Source organism: Sycon ciliatum, chromosome 6, assembly GCF_964019385.1.
Source record: "Sycon ciliatum chromosome 6, ocSycCili1.1, whole genome shotgun sequence".
Lineage (NCBI taxonomy): Eukaryota > Metazoa > Porifera > Calcarea > Leucosolenida > Sycettidae > Sycon > Sycon ciliatum.
Window position 1 is genome coordinate 2,503,444 of NC_088648.1, and position 14,668 is coordinate 2,518,111.

The window sequence follows — 14,668 nt, forward strand, 5'->3', positions numbered from 1 at the left end:
TGTGTGTGCCTCTTTGCGCACGCTTTTGCTGAATTCCGTGGAGCTGGTGTTGATTATTCATGCAATTGTCTAGTCCTACACCAGTCAGGCGCACCGTGTTGGTCTAAGACCAAATTTGAGAAACGAATGGTAGCAGGACATGAACTTCTGCTTGGGGATGGGTGGGACACCCTTGCACACATGTTTTACAGCCATTCTGCAGCCCACCGGGAAGGAGTGGCAAAGGCTGTGGACCTAAGTAAGTATGGTACTCTCCATCACATCTCACACCGTTTAGCCACCACACTGGCCACTTGAACTACAGTCCACTTCGCTAATAACGACTGCAGATATGATGACAATTCGCGAATAACGACAGAATTTCCATGCCCAGAGCAAAGTCCCATCTAACTGTAATACATAAATTATAATGAGACTTCGGGTATAAGACCACTTCGCGAATAAGGACACTACTATTTTGATGCCCCGCCGAGTGTCGGTATACGCAAAGTTGACTATGTCTTGTGTGGTGGCGCTCCAGGGCAGGCGCTCTGTAGATCGGTGCAAAGGCCTCACACCACAGCAGGCTGTGTACATTTACTCTATGTTTTCATGTGCCGCGCTTGCGGCTTGATATCAGCTTTTGCTTCTGACAGTCATGATTGTCATTCTACAGTTCTACTTGGTAGATCTCCATGTACAGTATGAACAGATCAGATCAATATCAGATTATTATTCTGTTTTTCACAGCAGGGAGAGGGGATGATGTGTTCACAGATTGTGACTCGCGGGCTGTATCAGGCCATGCATTCATTCACTCGTACCATGCATCCTGCCACTCTTCAAACCAGGCCGGAGGAGTAAACTACTACTCCCTGGTTCAAACGGTCTATGTAGTGCGATGAATAACACGTACGGATAGAAACATTTGGTGGAATATAGAGAATAAAAAACTGTCTTCGAATCTCAACAAACAGGTTTAAAAAAATCGTCGAAACTCAAATTCACACTTGAAGTGCACTCAATGGCAATCAAAGTCTTCGCTGTAATGTGTGGCAACGAGACAATAGCAGCAGCGGCGAGTGTCAGATCGGTAGTCATGGTAACTGTACATATGTATACCGGTAGTATACGCATGCAGTGTAGAGTAACAACAAGGTACTAGTCGAGACTGTCAGATTGGCGGTAGTTTGGTTCTTCTGCCGGTGCCGAATTCTGGCTCTGTGGCGAGACTTGCACGTGGAGTTGGCACCCTTCCAGCAGTTGATGCAGCGGGAGCAAGTTGAGTTGTCGCTGACGACCGTTTCCGGCTTCTGTACACCAATGAATTGGTTGTGTCAGCACACAGCGTTTGTGCGTATACGCAATACACGTGTGCACTCGCACACCCACGCGCACACTCACACACACACACGCACGCACACACACATATACACACACACACAGACACACGTGCGCGCGGGCACACACACAGACGCACACACCAACCACAACAGCATGAATGGGGAAGTAAGACAGGATAGATCTGGTGCAGGATAATGAAATGTATACAGTGACTATACATGGTGATATGATACAGGTGTGTCCAATCCTGTAGGATAAACTGGATGTAGTCTGTTGTTTTTCCATCTGCAACACAACAAACAACTGTAAACGTCTCCTGAGGCTGAAAGCACCACTTTTGTCCGGCAAATGTGTACGGGTGACATTACCAAGATATTTGACGTCATCCGTCCACATTTACCGGACAAATTGTGAATATAGTCCGTTGATTTGCCCGTAATTAGTTCCCTACATGCGCTACAAGAACATCAAATGGTATTTGTACGCACACAGGCGTGTACATGTGTGTGTTTGGGGGGGGGGGGGTGCGTGCGTGCGTGTGTGTGTGTATGTGTGTGTGTGTGTGTGTGTGTGTGTGTGTGTGTGAACGCGTGTGTGTGTGGGGGGGGGGGGGTGTACTAGTATGTGTGTGTGTGTGGGGGGGGGGGGGGGTATGTGTGTGTGTGTGTGTGTGTGTGAGCGTGTGTGTGTGTATGCGTATGTGCATGCATGTGTATGCGTGTGTGTATGCAGGTATGTATGTATGCATGCATGTGTGTGTGTGTGTGTGTGCATGTGTGTGTGTGTGCATGTGTGTGTGTGTGTGTATGTGCGTGTGTGTGTGTGTATGTGTGTATACGTGTGTGTGTATAGGTATACTATGTGCGTGCCCCTTGTCACATCGGGGAGCATCAGGAGAGGGCAAACTCCACGGTGAACACGTACCTGACTTTCCGCTTGTCTGCCGCCGCTGCTGCTGCTGGGGTGCGGGCAAACACCGCCGGGTCTATGCAATGCCTCTCTGCGCGGCGGTGTCGGCGTGATGACGAACGCTTCTCATTCTGCCCATCGGCAACTGCACCATTGCTCTCACTGCCATTGCCTTCCTGGTCCAGTCTTAGCCGATTGGGAATGAACAGCTTGAAGTAGAACTGATCAATGTTTTGGACAGACACACAAAGTGAAATCACACTGTTGGGTTCTTGTTTGCGGCAACCATCCTCCCTAGTCTAAGAAACCCCCTGGTCTTTCCATGCGTTTCCTGGTGATGCTGGCTTTCCACACAGCAGTTTGAGTCCGCCGCTATTGCATCACCTCACGCACACACACGCACACATACGTACACACACACACATACCGGGGTAATGGAAGGACAAAAGGCGCAAATGTGAAGAATTTTCAACTTCAAATAACGCAGTCGCCTAAAGGTCACAGCAGAGGACATGCAGCAGCAAAAGCATCATGAGCGGCAGCAGAGCCAGCAACGGAGGCAGCAGAGCCAGCAACGGAGGCAGCAGCAGCCAAAGCAGCAACAGCACCAGTGTCGGCAGTGATGGCAGCAGCAGCCAAAGCAGTACATGTACAATGCAACCAACCATGGCCTGTGATGGTGGCTGTAGTGATGTCAGCAGCAGCTGCCAGTCTTGCACGCCAAGATGAGCCATGAGCAGACGGTAGTAGTGGTGGAAGGATGTGGCAATGCGGTGCATGTTCCCATTCATCTCAACCAACCATACTGAACCTGCATACGACAACAGAGCAATTGAGCAATACAACAAGTCAAGCATAGAAACATAATCAAAGTCAAATGCCTCTGGACCTAAAGGGGAAGTATACCCTAAAATCAAATTTTCACCAGTTGTAGTCTTTGGGGTGAAGAGTGGAATGGTCTTGGTCCGAGGAAGCTGAGACGCTCCCTTCCTCCTTTATCCCCAATTGAACTCGCGCACTTCCACCGAAACTGGGTGATTGCGCCCTACTAGATGGGGATTTGTATGCAAAATGTCACTAAAAGCGCCGTTTCGCTCTCATAAAAGCACGGGTGACCGCGATTGGTCCATATGTTGTAGTCTTTTGGACCCTGAGTCGACTGGTTTTGGTCCAAAAAGGCAGCGATGCAGCATTCGGCCCTTATTCCCAATCAAACACAGTTAAGTAAGTGGTCACATGCTCATGCGTACACCAGTCGCCTGGTCACCGTGCACGCAGGCTACACCTTTCACACCAAGGTTCAGCTCGAGTGACAGGAACGCTGTAAAAGTTGTAGCCTGCAGGCATGGTGGCCAGGTGACTGGTGTACGCATGAGCACGTGACCGTTTACTTACTCGTGTTCGATTGGGAATAAGGGCCGAACGCTGTTGTAACTTACACTTAGTTACTGCATGCTTGTGGCACACGACAGTCACAAGCAACACGAGGAATAATTATTGTTGGTAGTTATCAAAACGAAGGTAAGCAAGAGAATGACCCGAGCATGCCCAGCGCAACCAGGAAAGGGCCAGCAGCCATGATGAGAAATACCGTAGACATGCGCGAATGGAGAAGATTGTACGAAGCGAAAGGAGATAGGATCGTACGAAGAGGCAGCGAGAGAGCAGCATGCAGCGACGGCAATACGAAGTGAATGCAATCTATAACAAACGCTGCATCGCAGCCTTTGCAGACCAAAACCAGTCGACTCAGCGTCCGAAAGACTACAACATATGGACCAATCGCGGTCTTCCGTGTTTTTATAAGAACGAAACGGCGCTTTTAGTGACATTTCGCATACAAATCCCATCTAGTAGGGTGCAGTCACCTAGTTTCGGTGGAAGTGCACGAGTTTGATTGGGAATAAAGGAGGACGGGGCGTCTCAGCTTCCTCGGACCAAGACCATTCGACTCGGCACCCCGAAGACTACAACTGGTGAAAAACACATGGGGACGAGTTATGGAGCAACTATCCACGGCTGAAACAAGACAATAAGTACCGTAAAAGTCCGTAAATAAGTACGTATTTACTTTCGAATTTAGTGACCACACCCGTACTAACTTTCGGGCGGGTACTGACTTTCGGGCACGAACTAACTTTCGGACCTGACTTGTGTGTAGTGGAGAAGTCATTTTCATGTCGATGTACATGCTACGTGCTGCATGTGCACACCGTACCGGTACTTATTTCGGGCAGTATGTTTATCGGGCTCGACTTGACTTCAACAGACAGAGCCAAAAGAATGAAAGAGGGTATTTCTTTCGGGCAGGTACTTATTTACGGACTTTTACGGTAGTCAGTTTTGTGCCCTGTTGTCACACTTTCTGACTGCTTATTATCTTATTACAGTCGTCGGTAGTTGCTTCATAACTCGTTCACATATGTTTTTCTTTTATTTTACGCCTCCGTACTTCCCAGCCTTAAATGTCCATAAAGACAAAATAGTTGAAAATGCAATACAATGTGGTCCTGCAAGACTGGTGTGGATTGCGTCGGTGCATACACTACTCAGGGCCGGCGCCACTGGTACGGCCGGTACGGCCATGGCCGTACCAAAAAAAAAAAAAAAAAAACTTCCCAAAAAGTCGGTCCACGATGTGGCCGTGGAACGTCCAAAACCGGGGAGAAAAAGTTTCGATGTATGATTTTGTACAGGGAGTCGCCCAGAGTGCAGGATTTGCAGTCTAAATTCAAAAAAAATTCTGGGGGAGGACCCCCACACCCCCTTAAAGATGGCCCTTCGGCCGCACCGCTCTGCGGAAGCTGCCTCCGGCCCTGCTACTTTCGAAATTGGATACGCTTCCAATTTCTCTTCACAATACAATACTTTTTGCACGGCTAGCGTGAAAGCGAACCAGGCTGCCAAACTACCGACCACAAGGACGAAGATTATTGTGTGTGTGTGTGTATGTGTTTGTTTGTGTGTGTGTGTGTGTGTGTGTGTGTGTGTGTGTGTGTGTGTGTGTGTGTTGTGTGTGTTTGCGCTCGCGTGCGTGTATACGAGTGCACGCGTGTGCAGGTGTGCAGCTCGTGTATAGCTAGCGTAGTCCAGTCACCACACCAGCAAAAGTCATAGCCATAGTACTACATAATCTAAATAGGCAGACTGAAGCCTATGAGTTTGCCGGTTGTACATAGTCACAACACCACAGATGTGATCTGGTACATAGTCACCACACCACAGATGTGATCTGGTACAGGGTCACCACACCACACATGTGCTCTGGTACATAGTCTAAGTCACCACACCACAGATGTGATCTGGTACATAGTCACCACACCGCAGATGTGATCTGGTACATAGTCACCACACCACAGATGTGATCTGGTACACATGTTCACCATCCTACAGAAAAGGCGAGGAGGGGTTAAACCTCCTAGCAACAATCACCGAGCCACACATTAGCCACACATCAGCCTCACCGCGGATTGAGTTAGTCTGCCAGCTACTGGTAACCAGGCAACAGTCGATGATCACATGACCAAGACGATTGATCTCATCCAGGACAAGCCATTGCAGACTGGCGTGTCCGGTGGTGGCCATGGCATCATCTGCAGACAGACATAACAAACGTGTTGTGGAATTACATTATACCATACGGCATGTACACAGGGGCATAGCTGATCCCCCTCTCAGGGGGGGGGGGGGGGGGGGGGTGCACGGCAGCCATATCATATGTGTAGCCTAAGATGGTTGTGTCATCATTGTCATTATGTACATTCTGAAACTAGGTCAAACATTTTTGGGGGGGGGGGGAGGGGGTGTGCACGTGTCCCCCTTGCCCCATGCAGGCTACCCGCCTGTCTCCAGACCATTCACAGGGGCGTCTCACATGCTATGGTCACTACGGCATTGACCGCAGCACCCGTTGTCCCAGATACCCCGTCAAACGAAAGGTACTGATTTTGGCTATAAATTAAATTTCGAAACATTTCAGAGGAGCCACGCAGCCTGACGAGTGAAGTGTAGATCAGGTGGCTGACGGCACTACCCTAAAATACCTTCCAACGCCCCTGATTCCTCTAAAACCATGCCACCCTAAGCTTTAGGTTTAATCCAAATTCGGATGCTTCAATACAAAAATTTGTTGGTTACAGCTGCAGTAAAATCATGAAATGCACTCTACCTGCCAAGTAGTGACGATGGCTCTTCCTGGTTGTTGCCAACTTGGTTGCCGCCAACTGCTGCGGAGTGACGTCTTTCAGCAGGTGCCGTACAATGCCATCAATTCTCTTCTGACACGGCCGTTGCAGGCATTCCCGGGGCATATGTTGATCGACCCAGGACTGCTCCCCGGAAGCCAGACAACAACGTAGGGCTAAGCCACGCAGTGACCACTCTCCAGGCAGGAATCTTCTTGCCAACGTGCCTTCTTCTTCCTCCTGATAAGACATTTGTGGATGTGCCGATGACTCGGCGCAATTATCCGCTAAATCCTGGTCCTGTTGTATAGCTGTAGCCGATGGATCATGCCTGTGCCCGTAGGATGTCTCAAAACTGGTATCAGTAGTGTTTCCACTGTGCGACTGGGGTGATGCAGGTGGTGATTTCCCGGCAGGCCTGGGAGGTCGGTGCATTGGTGTGATCTGTGATAGCGGTGGTATGCACACGTGGCCAACGTCTTGTCGTTCTGGCAGCAAGTAAATCAGAGAGAAGGCGAATGGGAGAGGGTATTTGTGTGTGTGTGTGTGTGTGTGTGTGTGTGTGTGTGTGTGTGTGTGTGTGTGTGTGTGTGTGTGCGTGCGTGTGTGTATGATGTCGTGTTTTTGTGTGTGTGTATGTGTGTGTGTGTTAGAAGAGAGAGGGTATTCGGGTGTGTGCTAAAAGGGAGAGGGCGGGAGATAAGGAGAGAGAGAGAGAAAACTTCAAGTTAAAAGAGCATGCCCTGGAACTTCCGTTTTGTTTGGAAAGCCTTGCCTTAGAGACCGTAATTTTAGTCCATATTTTCTTCTTTTCCTTTTCTTTTCGACTTCTTACTCTTTTCCTTGTTGGCCGTGGTTGGCTATAAAAAAAAACCCTGCAGTCGCAACGCAAAGTGGTCATTGGCTGCCACAGCCATGTATTGCTTGGAATAAAACTAAAACTAAGATCAAAATTAAAGAGCTAGCTGTCTGGAGATTGAGCACTGCCATAGAGAAAGCGAAAATAAGCAAGCTCTAAGTCTGTACCCTTGCTAAGAATCGGCACACTCCATTGCAGTCATTCGGACATTACTCTGTCTCAACATTCCCGTGACGCTAAATGATCCCTGGACTACAAAAATCTCCCTTTGTAAAAGTCTGTATCCACGGAGTATAAGCCCATTGCGCATTGTATGGAAGGTACGCGTATGAGTAATGCATGCGAGTAGTAAGTACGCTGCATTGTTCAGCACCCCACACGACCATGCCCAGGTGGCTGTGTGGGGTATTTATGGTAGAAATTACGTCATTGTGCAATGGGCCTATTCATGCATGGCCCGAGTATAGCAGCTACCAGTAGCCATCTTAGATCTAAGGCTTACCTTTGAAGATCAGTGCCTGCCATCGAATGTCCAGCCCGTCTGCACTTCGGTAGAATGCAGCGAGCGCAGGCGGTAGATGTATTCCGTGCTCCTGAGAGCAGATCGGGGCAGAGCAATGAATGCATCGTCTCAATAACAAAAGTCCATCGAAAGCATCCATTTTAACCTTACATGTAGGAGACTGTTCACCCTACTTGGTGGTGTACATGTACTGTGCGCCTGAGTGCTAGTGGAGTTAACCTGTACCTGTCACATGTCAGTGTTGTGTATACGCGGCACACCAAGCGCGCACCGAACGGCCAACGTCGCGTACACATGGCGCACGCTTGAGGACAGGCAGCACGTGCCAGGAGTCCCAGGACTGGCACTGCGATCGCGTAAGGTATGGCAAGGTAAGGCCACACCAATTTAATTCTATGTTTCGCGTCGGACATTCTCTGGAAAAGGCGAGCGGATGGGCGGACAAAAAAACAAAACCAGAGGAAAAAGCAAAACTCCATTCTACATGTACATGTATGTGTACTGAGCCATGGTGCACACAGAATAGCACTACTAAACTGTCACTTATATCCAAAACGACAACAAGTCGCCACATGACAGCTGGCACGCTGGGCTGGAGCGATACATGAGATTTCATGGATAGCTCCTTCTGCACTTTGATGTGAGTAGAGTGAATTCCATCACGATCTTGGAAAATCTCGAAGTTCTTGACACCTGGAATCTCCGCTCGCTTGGTGAGCAGGCCCTACCGTGCGGTTTGGAGAAATAGAAAATTTCATCGCTCGCACCTTCTACGCACCATCACCTGGAATGCAAGATTATCGAGAAACTGATAACCTCTGATTTGCCATACTGGCTAGAGAATGTTCGCCAGAACAACCATTGATTGCCTCGTCTCGGGGTTTTTTTTTCTTGTCAAGGATTCGAAATGGTACGCGCGCGGTGACGCGGAACATAGAAATAACTTGGTATGGCCTAAGCTTCCACTCGCAAAAAAATTGAGCATTTCCGAGCTAGATTCAGTGAAATGGCTGGGCGAAGGAGACCGATTTTGTCTCAGATCTGGAACTGGACTCGCGTTTGGAGCGCGTTGTGGCGGACAATGAGTAGTGCTCTTGGAGAGTTTGGGCTCTTGTATTTCTCTCATCAAGAGCTTTCCAACGAGCCCAAGAAAAAAGCGGTGAAGCAGAACCAAAGTTATTTTGGAAATGGAGTGCACATTTTCAGGCAAGAAACTCCGTGCTGTCCTTCAGCGTTGAGTGGGAAATTTGAAAACGTCAGCTTTCAAAGACATGTGTGGCAAAATGGCATTTCCGACCAATTGAAGAAGTGTCAGGACATTATATCAGAACGACCATGATTTCTTATCGCATGGCCTGTCTATACATGTACAGTAAATATCGGATATAACGTGCCCCTTTGATTTTCGAAAATGTATCACTATATCCGGTGCATCACTATAGCCGATTTGCATGTTTGACCGACACATGGCACATGACTGCACATGAAATGATGCGTACACGCTGGAAAAAGCATGCTGAAAGTGCATGCATGCTCCGCGGACTGTGTACCGGTGCATGACACAGAGCAGTGCATGGCAGTGCAGTACGAGTACAGACTGTACATGTACTAGAACTTCGATACATCATGTGGCATGGCTGCTTCTTCAGCGTGTTCTCCAAAAAAAGCCTGAGCTGGATCCGTGCTCACGTAGATCGTAGATCTACTCGGTGTCCAACGAGTTGCGTAGAGCCAGAAATAGACATGAGTGGCTGTGTACGTGAGTTGGCAACATCATCGTGAGAGGCAACACAGCCAGAAACGGACAAGAGCATGCAGAAAGATCACTCTTGATCATTATATGCGATATTTTCCTGTACATTTGATATGGTTTGCTTCCTGAAGGCCATCACAATAAGCGATATATCGGTATAGCCGATAATAGTGTATATAGTGATATTTTAGCTGTATTTTTTCAGATTTGATTTTGATTTTGACGTGTTCTATCACTATAACCGGTATATCATTATATCCGGTCACTTTATAAACGATACTTACTGTACTTCTATAGGAACCAGTGTCATGACTCATCGCGGCCTGCCACCAGTGATCACATGGATTCCAACTCCACAAGCATTTGCTTTGAAATCACTGGATTAGCAGGGATGCACGTTCGACTCGTGATCCACAGCAGTTTGATACATGACTCGAAAATGTGTCCAGTCAATACAGGATTCCGCTTGGTACAGGGTCTGGCAAACATAGGGTTTAGCTGTATATCCAACTGGTACACATACTTTTTTAACCCTTTGTGTACGGGCAGTCCACAAGAATCAAACTGTCTCACCTTTTCCCACGCTTGAATATCTTGTGATGACAGTCCTGGTTGACAGTCAGCGCGTGTCACACTCACTCCTTGCGATGACAAGTTGCCTAGCACACATGAGGTTGTACGTACATTGTACATGATAATCCGATAATATACAACACACACTCTCTAAAATTCATCTCAGGAATTCCGAAATTCGAGAAGAAAAAAATTATGCGGATGCAAGGCATTCAGGGGTTCTTTTTTTCTCTTTAAATTTGGAAAACTATTGATTGGCATAAAAAGTGCTAACTTGCATGCAGTAAGTATGCATACTCCTATTTCCAGACAGTGCTCGGTCCCAACCTGCCCGGATCTGGTGAGTTTTACTGTAATAAAAAGGGGACAATCCAGGTAAAAATTGAACAGGGTCCAGCTATGACCAACAGCACCCTGTGCCTGAGCCAGAATCCCGGAACAGGATTTTGTTCACTGCCGAGTCAGAGGCCCTGCATCTTGGAGTGTGTTTCTCTGCTAATATAACCTGTTGATGACATTACTGGGGTAGTGCCTATGCACAAATTATATGACTTTAGATGGGTCAGAAAGGTGCCTGGTAGACAGACATGCCCGGATTAGGGACGTCCGGATCGGGGCAGTTTTAAAATGTACTGACTTCGAAGTAAATAATCGACGCGGAGACAACAATTTAAAAATAGCAATAAAGAGAACAAATTCTGCTGTGATCGCCACACCACAACGAAGTCATGAAAGTTTTCCAAAATCAATTTCCCTGTCACATTCATCAGTGGAATGTCGTGACTGAAGAGTATCTGTGCTGAACAATGATTACTGATACTCTACTTCGAAGTACAGTTTTTTTTAATGCAGATCACTAGTGTAGTACAGTCATGTTGGTGTGCCTCTTGACCACATTGTGATGATTTCTGATGATGGTCACAGGAAGATGACATTTGAATCCGTGCATATTATTGTTGCTCTGATGCCAGGGTATGACGGTGCGCGCTCTCTTTTTATCGTTATGTTGGCAACGTGGTTAGAGTATTGGCCTTCGACACATTAGGCTGCCGAGTTTCATTCCCGGTTCAAGCGAAGCCGGTTATTTCCACATCCAGGAAGTCCATCTGAGATCGGGTACTCGACTTCGGTCGGGGAGGCAAAGGCGACCGGCGAGGGGTGCCCCCCCCCCCCCCCACCACTACCACACACACATCACCACCTTACAGTAGCAAGGTACTGCACGCCGGAGTGCACCTAGAGTGTGGCGGCTACAGCAAGGGCGTAGCTCGCACGTATGTGCCAGTGCACAACTGTGGTATGGTGATTACATGTACCGTAATGTCGCGTGCATAAGCCGGATTTGTGCATAAGCCTGTCTCGTGTAGAAGCATGAAATCTGCAACAGCTTTTCGCGTACAAGCCTGTCGCATGAATAAGCCGGGCCAGTACACGAGACGCGCCACGTGTCGCGTGCGTAAGCCGGGCTACTACGCAAGACTGGTGAGCGCGCCTTTTACATGTTCATGTTTGCATGGTACCGTACACTTGCACACGCGGAAAACGTGGGAAGATGCGGAAATCAACACCAGCTGCGCTCGACGGCCATGCAGCACTCTTCAAGCTTCAAACTTACCTTTCCCATGGCATTTTCCCGTTGGAAAATGTTGGTTTTGACGTCCAAAAGTCAGCAGTTTGCGCATACAAGCCTGGTCATTGAGTGGTGCTTGTCATATAAGCCTGTCTCGTGTATAAGCCTGTCTTGTGTACAAGCCTGACTCCATCACCGGCTTATAGGCATATAAGCCCCGGCTAATGCACGCGACATTACGGTATATGTATGTGCCAGTGCACAACTGTGGTATGGTAGTCATGTACCGCCGACAACCACACCGTGAGCCGCCATTTTGCCTATTTTGACTATGCAGTACCTATGGCGGCCATTTGCTGTGGTGTCTGGACTACTAGTACTGCCACTGATGACTATACACGAGCTACACGTCTGTACAGTTTCCAAAACTGTCGGCTTGAGCTCAGACCTTTCCGTCACAACTCCCGAAGTATTCTCTCTGAGTGTGACTGTTCATGTTTTCAACTTTGTCTGGAATTTTCTTGCCGCCCTGACTCCACTTCAGTAAATGCAGTGATTTTCAGTCTGGTTCAAGTCTAGAATAATTCTAAAATTCCTCACCTAAATAACTCAGGGCACCCAATGACATGTCGGCCACTCGTTTCTCAGCAGCTGAAGTAGCGCCGGCAGTAGCAGCATTCGCGGCAGCAGTAGCTGCTAGTGTCCCTGATTTGCTACTTCCACTAAGCATGACTAATTGGCACGACAGATTATTGATAGGGAGCTACAAGCTTCGTGGCTTTTAGGACTGGCGTCGTTCCGAAGCTGGCGGGCACCGTCCCGGTCCACTGCACCGGCGATGCTGCACAATTGAGCATACCACAGTGCACTAGTAATAGCAAGAGTACATCTTGCGGCTAGTGCTACAATAGTAGCAGCGAAACGGGTTTTATGGTTCTTGTTGAGAAACCAATCCACATAATTGTTGGTTTGACAGCAATCTATCTGGTGCCAGTACTGTGCTATCAAGCTGTCAAGAGTAGAATGATGATCTTGCCGTCTTGCACTTTTTATCTTGCCTTGGCTTGCAGTCTTGGACTTGGTGTACAGACAGTCCATTCAGAAAAAAATGAACTTCTAGCTTTTGGCCATAAATGGGTCAAATTTCGAGTTTTTTTAGAATATTTTTGGCAATCCCCTATGGAATCCTCTGCTATGTTTCTGAAGTTTTTTTGTCCAAAAAGCAAGCCATAGCAAGAATAGGATTTCGGCCAGGTTTTGCCCCAAAAGCACAGAATTGGGAAAACCATCAAAATCCAGGCCGTTTGACCCCGCCTGGCAACAGTGCATTCTGCGGTTCGAACCCCAGTTCAGGCACCCTTTTTGGACCCTTTTTCAAATTTCAAAGTTCGCAGCATGCACTGCACTGTAGCTGTGTACGATGAAATCACGAAAAACCGCCAAATACGGGAGCTCGCCAGAGCCAGAGCCCATCTTTTTATGAATGGACTGACTCTAGTGTTGGAGTATGAGTAGTAAAAATGGTATTTTACTACACTGATTGGTATTTTTACTACTCCGGCTCCCGAGTCGGAGTTGTGCCTCACTTACTTTCACTTGTGGCTGTGCTGGAGTCGGTATTTTTACTGCTGCAGTATGAATCCCGCGGGCCCGGTACGCGAAAATCGAATGGAGGCATTGGCTAATATTGGAGGGTGGGTGGTGTGAATCGTGATGTCATGATGTTGGTTGAGCAATCGAATCATTTTCGTTCTATGTAACCAATTTTGATTCCTGGATATTTTCTAGAAGAATTGAATCACATTGAGGAGAACAGACGAAAGTTTAGCTCAAACGAAAGGAGAGCAGCAGACTTGGAATCCTCCGTTAGTTTGTAACTTTCTGCACGGTTTGTCGAGATGTCTTTGGGGACAATGCGTCAGCTGGGTACTCAGGTGAGCGTTTTTTAGTTTGCCAGGCGTCAGATGGAATTTGAGTTCATCAACTTCCTAACACTGAGCACTTTTCATATGCAAGGCCTCCGCTAATCATGTGTCCTACTTTGCTCCAACCCGAAACAGCACGATGATGAGAGAGTGCATGGCAATTACTGTTGTTTAGGTTTCCCATTTCAAAGCACCTCAGTTCACTGTCACGTGCCACTCCTAGGGATTCTGGTGCTGCATTTCTCCATGGCCTGCATCATGTAAATTTGTATTCTATCAGTGTGCGGACAAAATAAGTCATTCGGAAAAGCATGGAAATTATTCCCGGCAGAAATTCTTGAATTATCTCGCCAAGCATTGTTGCTTTTCATTCGCTGTTATTGCGTAGTGCAGTTGCACGATTGCACTGTTTGCCCAGAGATTTCTGCAGGATGATCATAAGATTGGGAATAACGTATTACATTTTTGAATTTGAATGGTCCAGTTATTCGCTACGTGGAGTGGATGTTAATGGCTTTACCGTGCACACTGATTTGGCGGAATGTGCTCCGGCCATAGTCCAAAGCAAAAATTATCTGAATGTCTTCGGTTGATGTGAAACCTTGCAGAGAAGCACGGATCGAATAGAAGCAGGAAGGTATGGGGGGTACAACTTTTTAGGGGTAATTTTGACTACATTTTGACTGCATTTTTCCACGGACCTTTCATATAACTTTTTCAAATGTTGTTCAAAAGTAAAAATAAACTATAGGAGGCTAGAGAAGGCTCTTCTCCAGAGATTCACCCGAAAACATTTTCGAATTTCATCTCCTCCTTGCCGATAAACTCAAAAATGCAGTCAAATTTTTCCCGAAAAAGTTGTACCCCCCCCCCCCCCCCGGCCACCTTAATGTGTTAAAAACACAAACGCCTTCACAAAGATGTGCATGGTGTAGGGGCATTCCCAACTGCCAATGCTTCCCACCTTGTGTGTGTGTGTGTGTGTGTGTGTGTGTGTGTGTGCCCATATGGTGCAGTGGTATGTGCAGCGATTTCCAATCGATAGATTG

The 14,668-nt window shown here is 47.6% G+C and overlaps 2 protein-coding genes across 2 annotated transcripts in view; one reads left to right on the plus strand and one right to left on the minus strand.

Annotated features, from left to right (window-relative positions):
* Nucleotides 1–873: 873 nt before the first annotated feature.
* On the minus strand, nucleotides 874–12,653 carry LOC135819154 (uncharacterized). The gene is made up of 8 exons (XM_065332313.1): nucleotides 12,295–12,653; nucleotides 10,125–10,210; nucleotides 7,778–7,868; nucleotides 6,401–6,904; nucleotides 5,697–5,825; nucleotides 2,898–3,043; nucleotides 2,248–2,453; nucleotides 874–1,292 (listed from the first exon to the last, which is right to left on the minus strand). Exons 1-8 carry the CDS (start codon nucleotides 12,422–12,424, stop codon nucleotides 1,154–1,156), a joined length of 1,431 nt encoding a protein of 476 aa, XP_065188385.1. The 5' UTR covers nucleotides 12,425–12,653; the 3' UTR covers nucleotides 874–1,153.
* A 777-nt stretch (nucleotides 12,654–13,430) lies between these two features.
* The window catches only part of LOC135819158 (stomatin-like protein stl-1), a 32,214-nt gene continuing 30,976 nt past the window's right edge, over nucleotides 13,431–14,668 (plus strand). Inside the window, exon 1 of the mRNA XM_065332318.1 lies at nucleotides 13,431–13,628. Coding sequence (XP_065188390.1) covers nucleotides 13,593–13,628 — 36 coding nt within the window. The 5' untranslated portion in view covers nucleotides 13,431–13,592. The remainder of the gene's footprint in view (nucleotides 13,629–14,668) is intronic.

Excerpts from the sequence above, each read along its gene's own strand:
- LOC135819154 (XM_065332313.1), bottom strand. The coding sequence starts at position 12,424 with ATGCTTAGTGGAAGTAGCAAATCAGGGACACTAGCAGCTACTGCTGCC. Across the intron at positions 7,869-10,124 it reads ATATTCAAGCGTGGGAAAAG|GAGCACGGAATACATCTACC; the intron begins GTGAGACAGTTT and ends ATCTGCTCTCAG. Across the intron at positions 5,826-6,400 it reads CCATCGTCACTACTTGGCAG|ATGATGCCATGGCCACCACC; the intron begins GTAGAGTGCATT and ends GTCTGTCTGCAG.